General features: G+C 38.4%; 2 protein-coding genes across 2 annotated transcripts; one reads left to right on the forward strand and one right to left on the reverse strand.

Moving 5' to 3' along the window:
* Window positions 1-5,305: 5,305 nt before the first annotated feature.
* LOC147859159 (Pseudouridine synthase family protein) lies at window positions 5,306-13,248 on the forward strand. The gene is made up of 10 exons (XM_087326256.1): window positions 5,306-5,486; window positions 5,646-5,889; window positions 7,387-7,515; window positions 11,117-11,374; window positions 11,457-11,538; window positions 11,629-11,744; window positions 11,846-11,900; window positions 11,990-12,101; window positions 12,357-12,526; window positions 12,656-13,248. The coding sequence occupies exons 1-10, from the start codon at window positions 5,456-5,458 to the stop codon at window positions 12,935-12,937; spliced, it is 1,479 nt and encodes a 492-aa protein (XP_087182382.1). The 5' UTR covers window positions 5,306-5,455; the 3' UTR covers window positions 12,938-13,248.
* A 1,612-nt stretch (window positions 13,249-14,860) lies between these two features.
* STIPL1 (GC-rich sequence DNA-binding factor-like protein with Tuftelin interacting domain-containing protein) lies at window positions 14,861-18,011 on the reverse strand. Its single transcript, XM_087325813.1, has one exon. The coding sequence runs from the start codon at window positions 17,801-17,803 to the stop codon at window positions 15,107-15,109; it is 2,697 nt and encodes an 898-aa protein (XP_087181939.1). The 5' UTR covers window positions 17,804-18,011; the 3' UTR covers window positions 14,861-15,106.
* Between the last annotated feature and the right edge of the window lie 613 nt (window positions 18,012-18,624).

Raw genomic sequence — 18,624 nt, forward strand, 5'->3', positions numbered from 1 at the left:
ATTGTGTAGCAATTCATTAGATAGATAGTCGTGTTCGCCGCTTCAGCCCAATATGAATTTGGCAAATGTTTCTCGTTCATCATTGCCCTTGCCACCTCAACTATATGCCGGTTCTTTCGTTCGACTACTTTGTTTTGTTGAGGTGTGTGTTGGCATGTGAACTACTGTCGAATTCCTTATGGTCAAAGGTATGTTATGAAGGCATCAGAGAATACTCCTTTCTGTCGTCTGATTGAAGACATTGAACATGCCGACTGGTTGCCTTTTTTACTTCATTTTTGAATTTTTGGACGTGTGAGAACGCTTCACTTTTCTGCCGCATTGGGAATATCCAAGTGTGCTTGGAGAAGTCGTCGATGAACATCACATAGTACCAGCAACCACTGAATGTTGTCGTTTGGGTTGGTTCCCATACATTTGAATGTGTTACATCCAAGATCCCTTTGCTCACTTTCCTCTCCTTTGGGAACGGTTGTCGGTGTTGCTTGCCGAATTGGCAGGCTTCGCATACACCTGTAATCTCCTTCTCAACAAAGGTCAGAAGTCTGATGATGACTCCTTTCGACTGCATTCCTTTGAGCTTCTTGAGATTAATGTAGTTTATTCTTTCGTCCCACAATTCTATGTTGGCGTCAACTTTATAGCCCTGGGCAAACATTGTCGATTTCATCTCATGAGAATCGAGGATGAACATTCAACCTTCTCTTCGACTACAAGCAATAATTCGACCTTCCTTTTCGATGAAGCAACCACCATCATTGAATCGAACTTGCATGCCTTGTTCCACGATCTGGCCGACTGAGACCAAATTCTTCGTTATAGTTGAAACATGCAAGACATTCTTGATGTAGGTCTGATTGCCCTCTTCGCCAAAAGGGATATTTCCAATATGCTGAATGGGGTGGATTGTGTCATTCCCTGTTTCCACATAGTCGGGTCGTTCGGGTTTTCACAATTCTCAGAACCAATTTTTCATGAGACGTCATGTGATTGGATGCACCCGAATTGACAAACCATACATTTTCCGAGTTGGAGGTGCTTGTCGAGCATGATGTCGTAATCAAATTTGCTCTATGCCACATCATGAACATTCCGCCACGATCGTCGTAGTCGGAGTTTGAGGCGTAGTTGGTGAGTTGTCGGCTTGTGGAGGCTATCACTCACTCTTCTTTTTGTGACGCTCTACCATGTGGTGGTTGTTGTCCGTGGGCCAATTTTGTAAATTAAGTATGAAACGAATCCAAAGGTGGGCGAAGTAGGTAAAGACAACCGAAATCAGGAAGTTAACGAGGAACACAACCAACCGTAATACGTGCAACCAAAAACGAGGGAAGAATAAAGCATGCCAAGCGAGAAGAAGGAAAGAACTATAAAAAAACGTGGAGCAGAACAAAGAAGAGAAGGGGAAGAGGATCTTATTAGATGAGATAGCATATTTTGAAACATAACTATATTTACTTCTATCATAATTCCAGTCGTGACCCATGTACTATGTTTTTTTGGAATCATAATACATATACAAATTTGGGTCAATATTCTGCTTTGTGTTAAGATCAATACGTAATTATCAATTCTTGAATTAAGATCTTGTCTATGACTGAGTACGCTAAACGTTCGTTACACGAACGGGTTGTAGAGCAATCCCACACGTATTTTGTTGTGTCCACCACGTACCACAACCCCCTTGGTCCGATTTCCGTAAGAAATCGAAGGTGTTGCTTCTGAAAAGGGAGACAACACAATTTGGCATGCCCGGTTCACGTTGTGCATCACATCGAACAAACGTCGGTGGACGCCCCCAGTCGTTGCTATAACAATCAACTAGTTCTTCGTGAATGTAGGCTTAGACATAACACACACAAACACGATGGGATTGGATCAAGCTACCAATCGCTCTAATATCATGTAAAGAATCAGGAGTCGTTCTGTGCAGCAAAAGGTGTGTGTAGTCGAGAGAGAGAGAGAGGAAACAAAGTTATATAAAAAATCGAAAAACTATATTTAACAAGAATAAGACAACCAACCATTATAAGGAGGAGGAGATAGGTGCTTATGTAGTCACTTCTCTCTACGTTCTCTTTCTACAACGACCACTTACTAAAGAGAGGAGATAGATGCCCCACGCTCGGGAGAAAGCCCACCCCATTCACACACGATATTTGATGAAACAAGAAGAAGGCCCTGCCTTAAAATTATTTGGATCAACCTTGAAGTACCATCAAACAAGGAGAACGATCCATCTTGAAAATAGTTGGATCGACCTCAAAGGTGCACAATGTCTCCTATCTGAATATCGTACCCTCTCACGACAAAAAGGCTTGTTGCAAAGCTTATGAGGAAAAAAAGAAAAGGTAATATGAAGGATGTATTAGAAGATAGAAAGATGCACTAGGAGGAAAGAAAGATATTTGAAAAAGTAAGGACTTGCAACATATAGGAACTAACTCGTGTATTTTTTGGATATGTTTTGAAATTGCAATGGATAACCCGTGGAATGTGGGTGATAACATGGATGAAGTGACCAATGAATCGGTTATTGCATCTCTTGTTGAAGCTTGGGGTCATGATACTTATGAGGATTCAAGGTTAGACAAAATATAATGTATATTCTTTGATGTGAGCCAAAAAACTAAGACGTTCATTAAATAGGGCAAACAAGGTTTATACGTTTGATTGAGAAGGAATTAGAAGATTGACTCTATTGCTAATGATGATGCAAATAAGCATTGCATATAGCTTAAGATAATGACATTTCCACCTTTGGAGCAATTGGATGCTACATCCCTCATCATGATTATGAAAACTTGTTCGGATACAAGACAAAAAACTCTCAAAAGGTGACATTTCTAACTTCACAGCTAATGGTGAGGCTATTATCCTTGGTGATGTGGATGACCACACAAGAATTTAGCAACATGATGCATACCAATATTTCATACCACATATTTCAATGATGCAAGAGGATATACACATGCATGGTGACTCTTCTATGGATCAAAAAGATTATGGTTACTATGAGAAGTCAAATCTACAACTGTGCAATAGTATCACAATGTTTATTGCAAATGGTGTATACTTATGGAATGAAAGTAATGAATTTATTTGTAGAAAACATGATAAATATAGTGTAACTTGAATATATATAAAGAGACATTAGAAAATGAATATTTTGTTTCGTTTGAGTATAATGTAGTAAATATGCATTGGATTGTATAAATAATATGCAAAATGAAGGTGTTTCCCTAAACCCTTGTATAGTTGTTTGGAGCTCGAAAATGAGAAGAGAGAAGAGAGCTTAATATGCATTTCATAACATACACGACAATTAGGGATCGACAACGGCTCGGCTCAAGCCTAAACTAGTTTAAAATGGCTCAACAGCTCAACCCGGGTTGGTTTAGGCTTGAGCCTACCTAAACAGTTTGAGATCGGCTTGAGCCTTGCCAAACCGGCTCAAACCATTTAAGTTGTTTATGTGATTTAATAATTAGGGTTTAGAAGGTTAGCAATTAGATGATTAGAACTTGAGAGAGAGACTGACATGAAGCCATAGGAAACGACTGTTGAGTGACGAGTCTCCACACAAATGCGAGAGAGGGAGGGAGGGAGGGAGAGGGAGCCTACATAGTGGGATGACAATGAGGACCTTCCTTCTTGCTGTTATATACATTCTTTCTGTACATATAGGTAAAAACTTAGTTCCAATTCTCTCTAAGTTGAACTTAGGACCTAGAATGTGGCGAGCTCGACCTGAAGGTGTTTGAGGGATGGGCAATAACAATCAAGAATAGACATATTGAGGTCCGGGAAAGGGTTACATCGACTCTCTCGTCGTGAGCTCACTCTATTGGAGGTGCTCGAGGGTTGGGTGATAGCAATCTACAAAGGAAGATGACGAGGACGATAGGGGTGGGGGGGCATGTCAAATTTGGAGAAGGATTGGATCACCAAGAGTGAGAGGTTGCCATAGCCTCGGGGCTCGTGGTTCGGGTGGTAGGAGGCAAGGGATTCGTGGATGTCGGTCAACCAATTGTAGTAGTCTACGAAGAGAGAGTCATGGACGTGGTACTTGGAGTTAAATTTGGACTCATTGGTGGTAAGGTTGAGGGGGTGGGAGTTATGAGGAGGAGGAGAAGATGAGGAAGTGGTAGTGGGTTTCTTCACACCTCTAAAGCTTTTTCGTCCCAAACCAATTCACAAACCAATTCCAACTGGTTTAGGGATGGGTTTCGTTTAGTTTGGTTCAAGTTTGCGAACTCCAAAATGATTTAGGCTTAATTGGTTGTGCTTGGATAAGTCTAAATAAGTTAAGCCTAAACCGAACCGTTGCCGATTCCTAATGTTGACAATGGAGAAATGGCTTTTCAAGAAACACATATTTGACATTTTTGTAACACTAATGCTTCATTATGGGACAACATTTTGAAGTTTGCTTGGAATGTGTTCAATAACACATACATATAAAGCTTCTTCATGTCGAGCCACACACATTATACATGTTTCTACTCCTGAAACCAAACTTCTTCTCATTGAAAACCTATGTGAGCGCGAATAATTTCATTCCCTTTATTATTCTTCCCTTGTTTTTGTTTTTCTTCTTCTTTTTTTGGAGGGGGGTGTTATTCGAGGGCATCTGGGGGGAAATCGAAAAAAGATTGAGGAGTATGCTTTGGAATTTTTCCAATTTGTCAATCGCAAAAAACAACCAAATTCAAATAAATGATCATCAATTGGTTGAGGGTTTCATACACGACAAATGAGATCCTCCCCCCATCCCAAAAGGAAGAACGATGAAGGGGAGGGAAGGGGGGGGGGGTATTCCAACTCATTGATCACAAGAACAACCAAATTCGAACAAACGATCATCTGGTCGAGGATTTCGTATGATAGATGACATTCCCCCCCCCCCCCTTCCCAAGAAAACTCATTGAGTTCTGGAAGGGAGACATTCATGTGTGAATGAAGGGATCGGATGGGATGCCTCAAAAACAGAAAAGAAAAGGAAGGATTGTTTTGTTATATCACATCCATCCATTCCTTTACTCTTCTCATGCCTTTTGTTCTCATGTCCCCCTAGGAATCGGCAACGGTTTTAGTTTCAGCTTAACTGGAATGGCCTTGTCCAAATCAAACCGGCTAAGCCTTAACCGGGTTGGGAGTTTCAAAACTTGAACCGAACCGGTTCCTAAACCGGGTTGAACAAACCGGTGAAGCCAAGCCGATTAAGCCTTAACGGGTTGGGCCAAAATCGGTTCGGTTCGGTTCGGCTTGAGCCCCCCCAACCCCCCCTTCTTCAACTTCTTCTTCTTCTTCTTAGCCTTCTGCTGCCTACTGTGGTGCATCCACACATCTTCTGAGAGGGACATCCTCTTGCCCAAGCCATTACAAATCCTTCTCTCTCTCTCTCTCTCTCTCTCTCTCTCTCTCTCTCTCTCTCAAGAGTCTGTGAAAGACAATGCAAACATTGAGGCTGTGGCGAACTTCAGGTAAGCTTCCTTCCTTCCTTCCTTGGAATCTTTATCTCTTTCTTTGTTTCTTTACTTCTCCCTTTCTCTGCGAAACTTGGAATCTCTCCTTCCCTTGCTTTGGAATTGTGAAGCTTTCTAACAGATTTGCATTCATATCTACATACACATATGTATCAGGAGCCATAGAAGCTGCATTAAGATTTTCTACTATTATTCCTAGCGCTCTTCCACTTTCTCATCGCAAACATGTGAGAGGAGGAGGCGGAGGAGGAGAAGGAGTAAATATCAGACCTTGTATTTCTTGGTCTCCTTTCCAGATAAGAAGAAGAGGCCTTCTTCGGCAACAAGCTCGTGCTCAGCTTTTAGAAAAGAATGCCAACACGTGTATCGTTCTCTCTCCTGAAGAGAAGGTCTCTAATAGGTCAGCTCAGATCAAGCTTTCAACAATGTTTATTTTCTAATTTTTGTCACGATGAATGTTAGAAACTCGAGAAAAATATCTGGATTTTATTAGAGGATAATGCTAGATCAGACTCAAGAAGATGGAAGTGAAACATCAAACTTTCACCACTTAATAGAAATATTTCGATTAGAAAAAACAAGTGAATATTTGGAGAAGAATTTCAAAACTTGTATCGGCCTTTTCTGTAGGAAGAGTATCGAAATGCTCAGTTTTAGTAGGTTTATCAATAAATACTTTCAATCATCACAGGAATTTTCAGAAATTTGTGTCACTGAGCTCGTTGGATTTTTTTTAGCATTGAGAGCTTCAATTTATTTATTTTTACATTGGATTAGATTCAAGAAGCTCTAAGCTGGAAATACTGAGAATATCCTGGAGCTGATACACAGATTCATGAAGATGAATTCAGCAATTATGAATGTTTTCAGATATACTAGATTAGATTCAACAGATGAAATTCAGGAAATTCTGAATATTTCTGTGAAGACTGCAAATAATTGTATCACTTTTTCTCTGGAAGAGGTTTCTAGGAGGTCAAGTCAGAGCTATTGACGATAAATAATTTGAAATTAGAAATATTTTGGAGTATCCTTTTTATATTATTGGATGGCAATATTACATTAAATTTTAAGAAGATAAACTTGTGAAACAATTTCTAACCCTAAATAATTTTTCATGGAAACTCTGTACTTCAAGTGGTTTGTGAATTGATTGTTGGGGAAACAAGCACAAATAAGTGATATAGACTTAGTATTTAATGTGAATGGATAGTGTCCACATCATCGTATGCATGCAAATTGTGGTATCACTACTTCTCATGTGGAGCATTTGTCAACACAGAAATGAGAGCGTGTTTCTCTGAAATCTCGTGTAGCGGTAATAATCTCTAACTAAAAGTTTTCATATATTAAGTATAACTCAAGAAAAACTTTCATCGACCTGTAGGATGTCTCTGTTGTTAGGATCCATCCAATGCAAAGGGATCTTGATTGATCTAACACATTACAAAGAGTGTGATCGCGGTGTAAGAGGGTTGTCTAATAAATCCATCTGCTGATACGTATAGGGAGAGGCATAGGTACTGAGCTATCTTCCTACTATAGTTTATGGTAAGAAACAATGACAGTTGTAAATCCGAATTTCTAGATCTCAGCAACAAAATCAGAACACAAACTTTTTTTGTTTCATTTTTAAATCTAGAAATAGCTAAAGTAATGCTGGAAAACAACACTTCTAGTGCAAGGGAAATTGCCAATATGAGTATTGCTTAAAATTTCCCGTAAAACTTGTATCATTGTTGTGATTTGCAAATGATTGTTTATGTCTTACCAAATTAGCAACTTCATATTTCTATTGAGTATTTGGAAACTATTGTCATCCCTTCTATAGATTGTCTCTTTTCTAAGGTGGAAGTTTTTGTTGTTATGCTTGGTCTAATTATGTTTTGTACTGCAGGCGTGATAGCTACACCAGTCTTTTTCCTTGTCCTGAGGACAGCACAACACCACGAACAGAGCATTTAGTTTGTTTAGAAGATGGGAATATTGTTGAAATAGTGTCCAAGTCTCTTGATCTTCCTACACAGTAAGTACAACTACTAGTCTTTGATATGATAAATATCTTGAATTCTATGAAGTGAAAAAAGATACTGAAGGTTTCTATTAGACTTTGCATTTCTTTATAAGGTTTTTTGATGCCGTAGAATTTAAAATGAAAGATTAGTTTCAAAGATATTAGAGAAAAAAACATTCTTTTTTTCCTCACTAGCAGTTGGACACATGTATCCAAATCACTTGGAGAGAAAATATTGATGTCTAGGCATAAATGCATGATGTTATGCTTACTTGGAGTCAAATAACTTGGAGAGAAAATATGTGATTCAAATTATGGAAACAATGCCCTCTCAAGCTGCTCATTCTTGTTAAATACATGTTGTTTATTTCATTTCCCATGCCTTTCTATGGAATCACATTGGCATTAGTACTGAAGGGACAAACTCGGAGAGAACAAAAAGGAGCCAAGAGACAAAAAGGAAGGAAAGAAGGAAGGAAGAAATATAATGTCTATTAAGAGGCCACTGTAGTGTGAAAGGGCCCAAATAATGTAAAAGACTATAAAAGCGAGTTTTAGTACTCTTTGAGCTTGTTCTTCGTTTTCATCATTTGAGCTAGAGCCTTAGTTTGTGTGTGTATGTGTGTACCTGTTAGTTGGTGGTTTACACTATAGCATCAAAAGTCATAAAGTGAGAGAACCCAAGTTTGATTGTGGTCAAGAGGTAGGCCCCATCTCATAGATCACAATCGGTCTCCTGTGGATGTTCAAAATCTTTCTCTCTCTCTCTCTCTCACACACACACACAAAGCCTTGATTGAGACATCCATTAATAAAGTTCTTGAACATCAAACATTAAATTTCTATCTGAAGTGTTTGAGCTTGGCCCTTTTGAACATGAGTGTGGTTGCTTTATATTCTTAGGTAATGGCAGTTGTTGGCATCTTTAATTTTCTTACATATTTTCACTAGTTAATCAAGTGAATGGGTAATGTAGTTTAAGTATTTCCGATAAACATATGCTTCATTTCTTTATATTGAATGTAAGATTGAGATTAGACACAGTTAACATGATGAGCTTATCCACTCTGTTAATGCACTCAAAAGTGATTAATACCCTCTCTTGGCCTTTCCGCCAACAGCAGGGGGTTACCCCACATGATCCTTGTAATAATAAACTGACGAGGTAAACTCCCATTATAGGTTGAGTAGAAAAAATAGAGATAGAGCTTAGCATTTTGCATTGCTGCTAGGGACTTGGAGGGTTTCAACAAGTGTGGTTTCGAGCTTTTCATAAGCTCCCTAGGTGTATTAGAATGGTAGTAGGAGAGAGACCCATTTACTCATATTTATTTATTTGTTTAGTACATCGTTCTTTTCTTTATTGTTCCCTTATTGTGAGAATTTTTACTTTGTAGCTTTTAAGTGATTAATTTTGTTTTTTAAAATTTGTATGTGTTAAGTTATTCATTAACTCCGTGCATTCCGTGACAATCTACTGGAATTTTGTTAGAAAATCCCAAAAAAGATATCTTGACAAAGTGCTTATGAACTTGTCAACAGGGCAGGACCCTTTAATTACTAAGTACTTATGTACTCTCTTGTCAAGGTCATCAACCTTGTTAAAATTCTTGATGCTAAAAATTTCTACAGGCTGTCAAACTTTTGACAAGTTGTCATTCTGGGAGCTGTCAAAAATTTGACGAGAACTCATTTAGGCGAGCCATCATTTCAACAAGTTCTCAATTCGACGATTTGTTGAAAGTGGGCTCACTTTAGTGAGTCCTAGCTTCAGCAATTCATTGAGAGTAAATCACTTAGGCAAGTCCTGAACTTAGATGAGTCACTTTGATGAGCCCAAGAAATACTTACTAAATAAATATAAAGAAAACATTTGTAATTGTATGCTTTTTTGGTATAAAGTTTGGGAAACCCTTTCCTTTTCTTCTTGTTTTGGTATTTTTTCTTCATAGTATGAATTTTTTTTGCTAATATGGGAAATATACATATCATATCAACCTGACCACATAATAAAATATGTGGTATGATTATACCCTCATAATTTGCACTATTTAATCACAATATTTGAGATTTAGTGAGATGAAATGTCACAAGGGATAGAATCTTGGGTTGAACAGTTCTATGTTTGACCAACCACACAAAAGGATTTTGATTCATCAAGGCGACTAAATGAACAAAGCGAGTTCAGTGCACAAGTGATTAGGTTTGGTGGGTGCTCATACATAGTTTCGCTAGTGGATTTGAGTTCTAGCCACTTGTATTTGTAAACATTGGATATTATGAAAGAAAATTGCCAAAAAATGAAGGGTAAGGGTTTAGATATGTCCTATATGAGAAGGTAAAATTGGTTGGAAGAGATATATGGGTCCCTATAGAAGATCCCTAAACCATGTATTTACCTTTTGGCCACAATGGTTAGGGAGGGGTAGGGGCTTACGAATGTGGCTAAGCGTTGTTTAATAAAAATGGTTACGTATGTGTCTAAACTTTGTTAATTTTTTGTTAAATGTACCATCCCTTTTTATTTTCAATGAAGAATAAAATAAATAAAGTAAAATCATTAGATATAAGAGAATATTTTCTTTATTTTCAATATTTTTTGAGCTAGTTGAAGTGACTTGTCTATGTTCAGCACTTCTAAGCAAGTTCACTCTCAACAAATCATCAAAGTGAGTTCAATTTTAACAAATCTTGAAGTGAGAACTTGCCTAAGTGAATTTACTTTCGAAGAATTGTTAAAGTGAGAACTTGTCTAGATGAGTTCTAAATGGAATATTGACAAGTCTAAATTTTTGACAGCCCATTGAAATTTTGGAGTCAAGAATTTTGACGAGGTTGTGAGCCTTGAGGATCATGTTTTGGGCAACCATTTTGTAATCCAAGGGTTCTAGCTTCTTGACAAATACATCGGTACTTTGTCAGGATTTTACTAAATAAATCCTCAAAAATTAATGAAAAAATTAGCACATAAAAATTTAGCTCAAAAGAGCACCAAAAATGACTTCTATAGTGTTCTATGTTATTTGTGCCCATTCATGGCTAATAAGTCTGTCTCATACCTCTGAACTTATCCCTGTTGTACCCATGCCAATGTGATGTCGTTGAAGAGGCATTGGAAGTGAAGCAATACGGCAGGTCCTTTGAAGTGTTGAAAAAGTATGCCCCCTACACTACTTGTCTTTCAGCTCTTGTGCTGAATTCATTCTACAAATAAACTGTAGCTTATCACATGCACATGCATTGCTCAACTATACTAGTCTTGTAGTTCCTTGGATGCATTCATGCATGGAGACCTTAACAAGGGATACAATGGGATCTCTCTCCATAGGATGTATGGGGTTTAGGGATGAGACCCCTATTTTTTGTAACATATACATGGGAATTAAAATATTTTAGTTAGAGAGGGCTTAGCAAGAGGGATTTTATAAAGGAGAAATGAAGACCAAAGTTCTAATATGGTAGTTTCAACTTCGAATATAGTTTTTTTTATTACCCTTTAAAGATTATATCTTGTCTATATTTTTTTTTAGTTGAAGAAAATGATATTCTATTCTTACTATATAATTTATTGTTATCAAATAATAAAATATGATTGACTACTTTGTATGATTAGGTATGTTGAAGAGTTGATCCATTTTGGAGCTATATACTATGCTCTTGTATGCCCTCCTCCACCAAAAGGTTCTATCACCCCATTACAATGGGAGCTTTACAAGAAAGCAGCTGCTCTCTCTCAAAATAAGAAGCGCCCTTCTTTGAAAGGGAAAACTATTGCAGAAGCTCAGAAGACATTTCGGATTTCAAATATTTATGAAGGAGTAGAGGCGGGTTCATACTTGAGAGTTCATGTACATATTAAAAGGTTTCCTAGGTATGGATTTTTGTGCTCTTCTCATATACTGTCTGGAATTTCTTGAACTCATTTTTGAGATCCTTTGAAAAATCATTTTAAGGTGCTATGACGTGGATTGGAAGTCTAGAGTGATTGCTCAGACAGAAACCTATGTGGTTTTAGACAAGCCTGCGGGTATACCGGTATGTGCAATGTCAACAATGATGGTATCTAGAAAAGAATCAAACAAAAGAAGCTGTTGAAGTGACTCATTCTTTTGGCAAAGATTGTAGGTAGGAAGTGCACTTGATAACATAATTGAGTGTTGTGCTGTATTCACAACTCGTGCTTTGTGCTTAAAGGATCCCTTACGACTTACTCATCAGATTGACAATTGCACAGAGGGCTGGTATAGATTTCTACATTTCTCACCAATTCTTTTGCAGTGTATTTTTTAGTGTTTATATAAAATCAATTGCTCAATTTACTATGTGTATCACAATCTTCTAGTGTAGTTCTTGCAAAAACTAAGGAATTTTCATCACAGTTCCATCAGCGGTTGAGGGTGAGATATACACCTTGTACCTGGATACTTGTTAATAATGAGAACATTCTAGACACAAGAAATTATGATTATTTTGCTACCATTGTCAGAATAGAGAGGTACAGAAGAACTATCTTGCGATTGCAGCTGCACCGGTGCCACTCGGGGTAATCACGCATTATATGCGTCCTGGAGATCGCCCACCACGAATTTTATCCCCAGGTAATATACAAATTTACATATGTTGAAAGGACTTGTTTCATCAGGAATTTCTTGTTCGCTCTAGTTTTTGAAGCTAACAGACTGAAATATTGTGATTGCTAAAAGTAAACAAACACCAAAGTTCAAGGGTATTTGTGGTAATTTTTTGAAAACCATGGGATATTCGGCCAAACCTTTAGAAGTTTAAGGTTATTTTGGTGTTTTTCCATTGCTCAGATATAGGTTGAAAAATTTGGTCCTTTGTTATTCCTGCAGTACCTTTGCCTGGTTGGGCTAAATGCCAGTTGGAGGTTTTGGAGTGTGAGGAGATCTCATGGCCATCACCAGAGGTAGAAGCAAGTTATCGTATACAAAACGCAGGATGGGAAAGAAAGAAGTCTGCATATGAATGTAAAGTGAAGCTCATTACCGGTCGTACACATCAGGTCTCTTCAAGTTATTTTCAAGTCATGTCTAGCCTGCAGTTGAATCTCTTTTTGTATGCGAACTTATTTCAAATCTGTTATTGATGAATCAATGGTTTCTTATTCGGGCGATTCTTGCTTTTGGTTTAGATACGGGCACAGTTTGCAGCCTTAAAAGCACCAATTGTTGGTGATTCCATGTATATGCCGGCAGCATTAAGCCTTATAAACTCACCCGATGACTATCCATTCGCAACAACTTTGGTTGATGATGATGATGGTATTGAGGTTGACGTTGATGAAAATGCTTTAGACAAATGGGCTGCAGTGCATGGCTGGGAGCCGGACTGTGCAATAGGATTGAAAGCGAATGAGATAAGTTGGGATGATGGTGCATGTGTTTATAAGGCAAAGGACCCATGGTGGAGATGACTTAAATATATCTCTGCAAGAAGATATAGGAAATCCACCCATGTAGCGATTTCTTGGCAATATGGCTTCTTGAAAGGTGCCAAGAAGACCATTGCAATTGAGATCTAATCATTTGTAATTGAAGGTCCGCGTTGAGGTTACTTAATGCAGAGGCTATCGCTTTCACAAATATGATTTTATCCTGCTGGAAAAATGTCTTGTCCATAGGAGAAAGTTATGGTAACTACATCATTGAATTAAATTTAATGAATTCTTCAACAGAGTTATGGAAAAAGGTCCCCCTGTTAATTAAATTGCGGGTTGAAGCTGAACTTCTGTGGAAATGTTTATGAAGAGCACGAGATTTCATGGAAATGTGCCGAAGCTTTAATTAAATTCCCCTAAATATTTGAGGGTTTTCTTGTAATTTTCTATTATTAGCATGAGAAGGGAAGTTGCCACTCACTAACAAAGTTTGCTAACAGAAAATTTCCTGAACATTTAGCTCAGTAGAATCTTTACCAAAGTGATTTACAAGAGGATGTCTTGGGAAGGCAAGTTTGATGACAACGAAGTATCATTGATTGTGTCAATATTAGTTGGGATTGAAACATTTAGATTGATTATGTCTTCCAATAAATAGGTAATTATGCTTGGTATGATCCTGAATTGTAATCATCCCTAGAGTTCACCAATTGTAATTTAGGTTCGATGTGAGATTTTAATGAGAAATACATCACATTGGGAGGAAGTTCTGATTTTGTTAATGGGATTTAGGTCATCTTGGTTGGTTAATTTGATTCCTAGGTTAAATTGTGGTTAGAGAGTGCGGGCCAATCAATTTGTGTAAGCTTAGGAAATTAAATACCCGACACTTTGAGAGGGGTGCTTGGTAATGTAACCTTTAGAGTATGTTAAATCACATAAAATGTAAAGCTTATTATGTTGCAGTAAAATAGATGTCCTGTGTTTGGGTGGAGGGTAGCCTATCTTAGTGTTATCTATTTTTAGCAATCCAAGCTGAACCCCTCCCCCCCCCCCATTAAATTCCATACAAATGGAAGTTGGGTACTCCTACAATGTCATTAATTTCTAGTGATATACTTAATTTATCCATCCATATTGTAGCAAAAATGATAGGCTACCCTCCCTCGTTTCTATTCTGCTTGACCTCTTTGTAATGTTGTCAAAGACCTCGACATGGTGAAAAGAGCACTTCTTTTAATGCTTTATGACCATTGACACGCATTAAAAAAGCGCCCTAAACATTAATAAAAATTAAGACTTTTGATATGTTAATGATACAAGTTATGGTATATCCTATGATCATGTGTTGCAATTACTAGTTCACCTTATGCTCCCATGATCTTGATGTCATGATACTAACATCCTCGATTTCTCTGTGGCCCTTCTATTTTGTTCAAAAGTATCTGAATGTTAAGGACTTATACTTATGATATCAAGTATAAGAATGACTAAGCCTGTTCCAAGCACAGGAAAACACTACACATTAATTTTAAATGTAGTAAGAGAAGTAAAATACTTGAGGACAATTTATGAATGTCCATTTCTGTTTCTCTACACAGAGTTCGAAATTTATATACCTAAAAACCAATTGATATCCATACACTTTGCTTAGCTTTGTTAATTTCATCCCGACATTTAGATGGCAAACAATAATCTCCATTCCATACTCAATACTTCAAATGAAAAAAGAAATACACAACTTTCTTTTACTTCAAACGCCTATTACTGCATCAAGATTAAAAAATGTGTTACTTGGGTATTTCTAATGCTTTTCACCACTCAAACCCACAGAGATGATACACTTGTTCTTTCTCTTTTACTCTTGGTTTCATAAATATACCCCTCCACCAAATGAACATCAAAATGTTACACATAAAACATAACCAATGCAGAAAAAAATCTTGTTAACAAACCTAATTGAGGAATGAACACAAGTTGATAAGCATTTTGAGGGGAAAATAAAGACATTTAAGAAAAAGCCGAGATATCTGAGACATGGCTTCCAACATCAAATTTGATGAAAGATATCATATGATGGGCTTGATTCCATAGAATCACCTTGACTTGGACATCAAAGGAAACCATCCTTGTTATTTTTCCTCTCTCTAATGTACAAAATTTTAATCAAAATCCATCACAGTTATGTGCCATAACTAGCTACTATTACTTCCATCTGCTAGGCTGCTGTGACAATGCCCGATGCATTTCGAGGATTTGATCAATTGAAACAGGGATCCATCTCTCTCCTGTTTGAGCATACATTCTTTGTTGTGCATTATCCATACATATACTAACCGAACCAAATCCGTACACTTGAAGACCCTCATGCATCCTCCCTACCTTGGGGAGGAACATTACATCATTCTTCTCTGCCTCACCCTCCACAATCTCTTTCAAACTCATCTCTGGAGCTCCCATTCCATTCTCAGATAAAACAGGCCCCTGATTACCATAAACTGATGCATTCCTTTGTGCATAAGCCGCTTGTTGTCGATGCTGTTGTTGGGTTTCAAATTGCCTTTTCTCAGTCACTCGAAGATAGCTTACATTCTCTCTTGCACCTGGTGGCACTACAGCCATACCCTGAACAGCTTTATCCATCATATCAAGAGCGATTTGCAGCTGGGTTCGAATCCTTTCGTTTGCACGTAGGTCATCAGAAAACTGTGATTTCCAACCCAAATACCAGTCGGTGACTTCCACTAAATCAGGACTAGAACAAAGCCAGTGGTAAAGAACTTGATGCCATTTCGGAAAAAATACCGCTTCTAGCATTGCAACCATGTGATGGATAGGTATGGCTGCTGCCCATTCCATCACCCAATGGAATGGTTGTAGTTGCTGCGATTGAGGGTTAATCACAAGCTCTTGCAAAGCACCAATAAGCTTTGGAAGTATCGATCTAACCAATAATTGCTCCCAACTTCCGGGATCAAATACTGGTTGCCAAGGAGATAAAAGCAAATAAGCTGAACGATCACTGGGATGCCATGCCCTTAATGCATCTCCTAACTTGAATCGAATTGGATGATAGAGGGGCTCTAGCCGTTGACCTAAATAAGGAAGCCATGGATGAAGCCATTCATGTATTGCTACGGTCTCCTGCCTAGGATCCCAGCGATCAACTGCCATAGTGAGCTTGGGTAATATCACATGCTCGAGTATTGTGTTTAATACTGGTTTGGGTAACAAACTCTCCCATATCTCCAAGAATTTTATCATAGGTTCAGGATCCCGGGGTTCCCATATGTTTGTGGCAACATACCTTACGGCAGGAAAGACAGCTTCCATTACTAGCTGAGCATAAGGCGAGTCTCCAAGAGAGTTTCCATAGCTATTTACGTCAGGAAAGATCGAAAAATCTATAGCATCTTCCCCTTGTAATAGGCCTTTCCATCGATGGATTGCATCTGTGCCATGAAGAGGTTGAAGCAATGGCTCCCACCCTTGAAATATTTTAACCATCAAAGGCAACCCAAATGACAAAGCTAGGCATGAAAGGTTGTGAAGTTTGTATTCCTCACTATGCTCCTTTTGTAAAGATGTAAATGTCTTTTCAATCTCATCCAAGCTCACCGTACCAATCATAGCTTTCTCCCTTATATTCTCTATTTCTTTAGAGATATATTCTAAGGTTTCTATGAGCTCTATTTGCCGATCGGCTTCGCGCTTGAGCTTAACTCTCTCTTTCTCTAAAATAACAGTGGTTTCTTTCTCATGCTTCAATTTCTTATCACACGTTTGGATGTCTGCCTCAACTAAATCCACAATCAATCTAATATTATGTTGAAGCTCAGGCATCGGGACATCATCTTCTATATCAGTTTGCTCGGCATTTATATGTTCAAGATTCTTAAGAACCCTGACCTGTGGTCCTCTCATGTCTAAGATGGTTTGGACATGTTCAATCTCTTGTTCACTCTTCTGAAGCAACAAATCGTCAGCTGTTTTAACGCTTTTCTTCTTCCCTTTAAACTTCTTCAACCAAAGTTTTTCTTTAGCTTTAGTTTCTTTCACCTTCTTCTCTTCAATCTCCTCAATCCCAGGAAGAAGAGCTCCTGAAGACGAAGCAGCTATGGAATTTGACGCTTCTTTATAGTCATTGAATCCCATACCCATATTCTTGGGTCTTAACTTAGCTTCAATAGGGACAGCTATGCCTTGTTGATTCTTTCCAAGGCCTCCTCCTTTATATCCCATCTTCTCGAGAAGCTTCATACCTATACCTTTGGTATGCTTTTCGAACTCAGCCCCTCCCGAGGAAGAAGAGATCCCTCTGCTTTTTGGAAAGGAAACACTAGATTTGTCCTTTTCTCTCTCTTTCTTTTCTTTTCTTTCCTTCTCTCTCTTCTCTGCGCCTTCTTGGACTCTCTTACCAAAAGCGGAGAATGACAGGAGGCTTTCTTGCTCTACATCTTCTGCAGAAGAACCTGCAAACCCTAACCCTACCCCGAACCCTAACCCTAACCCTGAAGAAGAACCTCCAGATCCTAAACCAGGCCTACCATGTCCATGATCTTTCGAAATCTTGTCTTCTGATTCGTCATCTTCTTCACCTTCATCCTCTTTCTCTTCTTCTGTTTTCTGTACTTCCTCAGAAGGCATAAAAGTTCCAGTAGAGATGAAATTCACAGGTTTAGTGAGGTCACCTTTCTTGACGACATCTCGACGCTTCCTTCTTGAGGATTCGTCTCCATCAGAGTCGTCGCTGTCTTCATTGAAATCACCATAGAGAGCTTCTTCACGAGTCTGGTTCCTCTTCTTCTTGCGAGAAGAATAGTAGAATTCGCCGCCAATCCACTGGCCCCCAGTGTAATCATTGTCCATGCTGAAGTTCTCCATGTGCTGGTATTCCTCCATGTCTACGGATATGGAGGCAACAGGGAAGACCACTTCGCCTTCTTATATCTTTTCTCTCTTCCTCACTCTTCCCTTCGTCTTCGTCTTCCTCTGTTTCCTTTCTTCTTTTTCAAAGCTCTTCGCTCGTTCCTTCTTCCTTCCGCCTTTTTCTTTCTTTTTTCTTTCTTCTGTCTGTCGTCGACAGCTTGAGATTGAGCTCCTTCGTCGCTCGCGCCCCGTCTGCAGAGAGAACCTAAGAAGAAGAAGAAGACGAAGAAGAAGAAGAAGAATGAAAGAAAGAAAGATACAGGGGAAGTAAAAGTCTCTTCTTATACTCTTCTTCTTCTTCTTCTTCTTCTTCTTCATTCATATTTTTTCATATTTATAGTAGTAAATTGTTGGTTTTTTCCCACAATATCTCTCTCTCTCTCTAATTGTATATGTAAAATCCAGTTAGTTACAACACTTCTTACTTAGTCTCCTCTACCTATCATATATATATATATATATATTATATATACATATATATGTAGTGCGGGGGCAGGGTTTGAACCCGCAATCTTCAGGTCATGAGCCTGACGAGTTGGCCATTTACTCCACCCTGCAAGCAAGCAAGCTTTCAATTGATCTCTCTCTAGCGAATCGGAATTTATCTTAGAAAAAAAGAAGCCGGCCAACTCCTATTCAATCTACTTGTGCGGGGGAATGTTTGCTTGCCCGTAGACCCAACTCCACGTGTTATTGATCGCATTTCCCATTGTCCGTCCAAATGAACTTGCACTACTGGTTATTTAAAGCAGCATTGATGTTACCTTAAAAGCAGCAAGCGCGCAAGAAAAGAA

This window comes from Azolla caroliniana, unplaced genomic scaffold (assembly GCF_043228905.1).
Source record: "Azolla caroliniana isolate FFs.n. ecotype wild unplaced genomic scaffold, voAzoCaro1.0.p SCAF_10, whole genome shotgun sequence".
NCBI classification, from domain to species: Eukaryota; Viridiplantae; Streptophyta; class Polypodiopsida; order Salviniales; family Salviniaceae; genus Azolla; species Azolla caroliniana.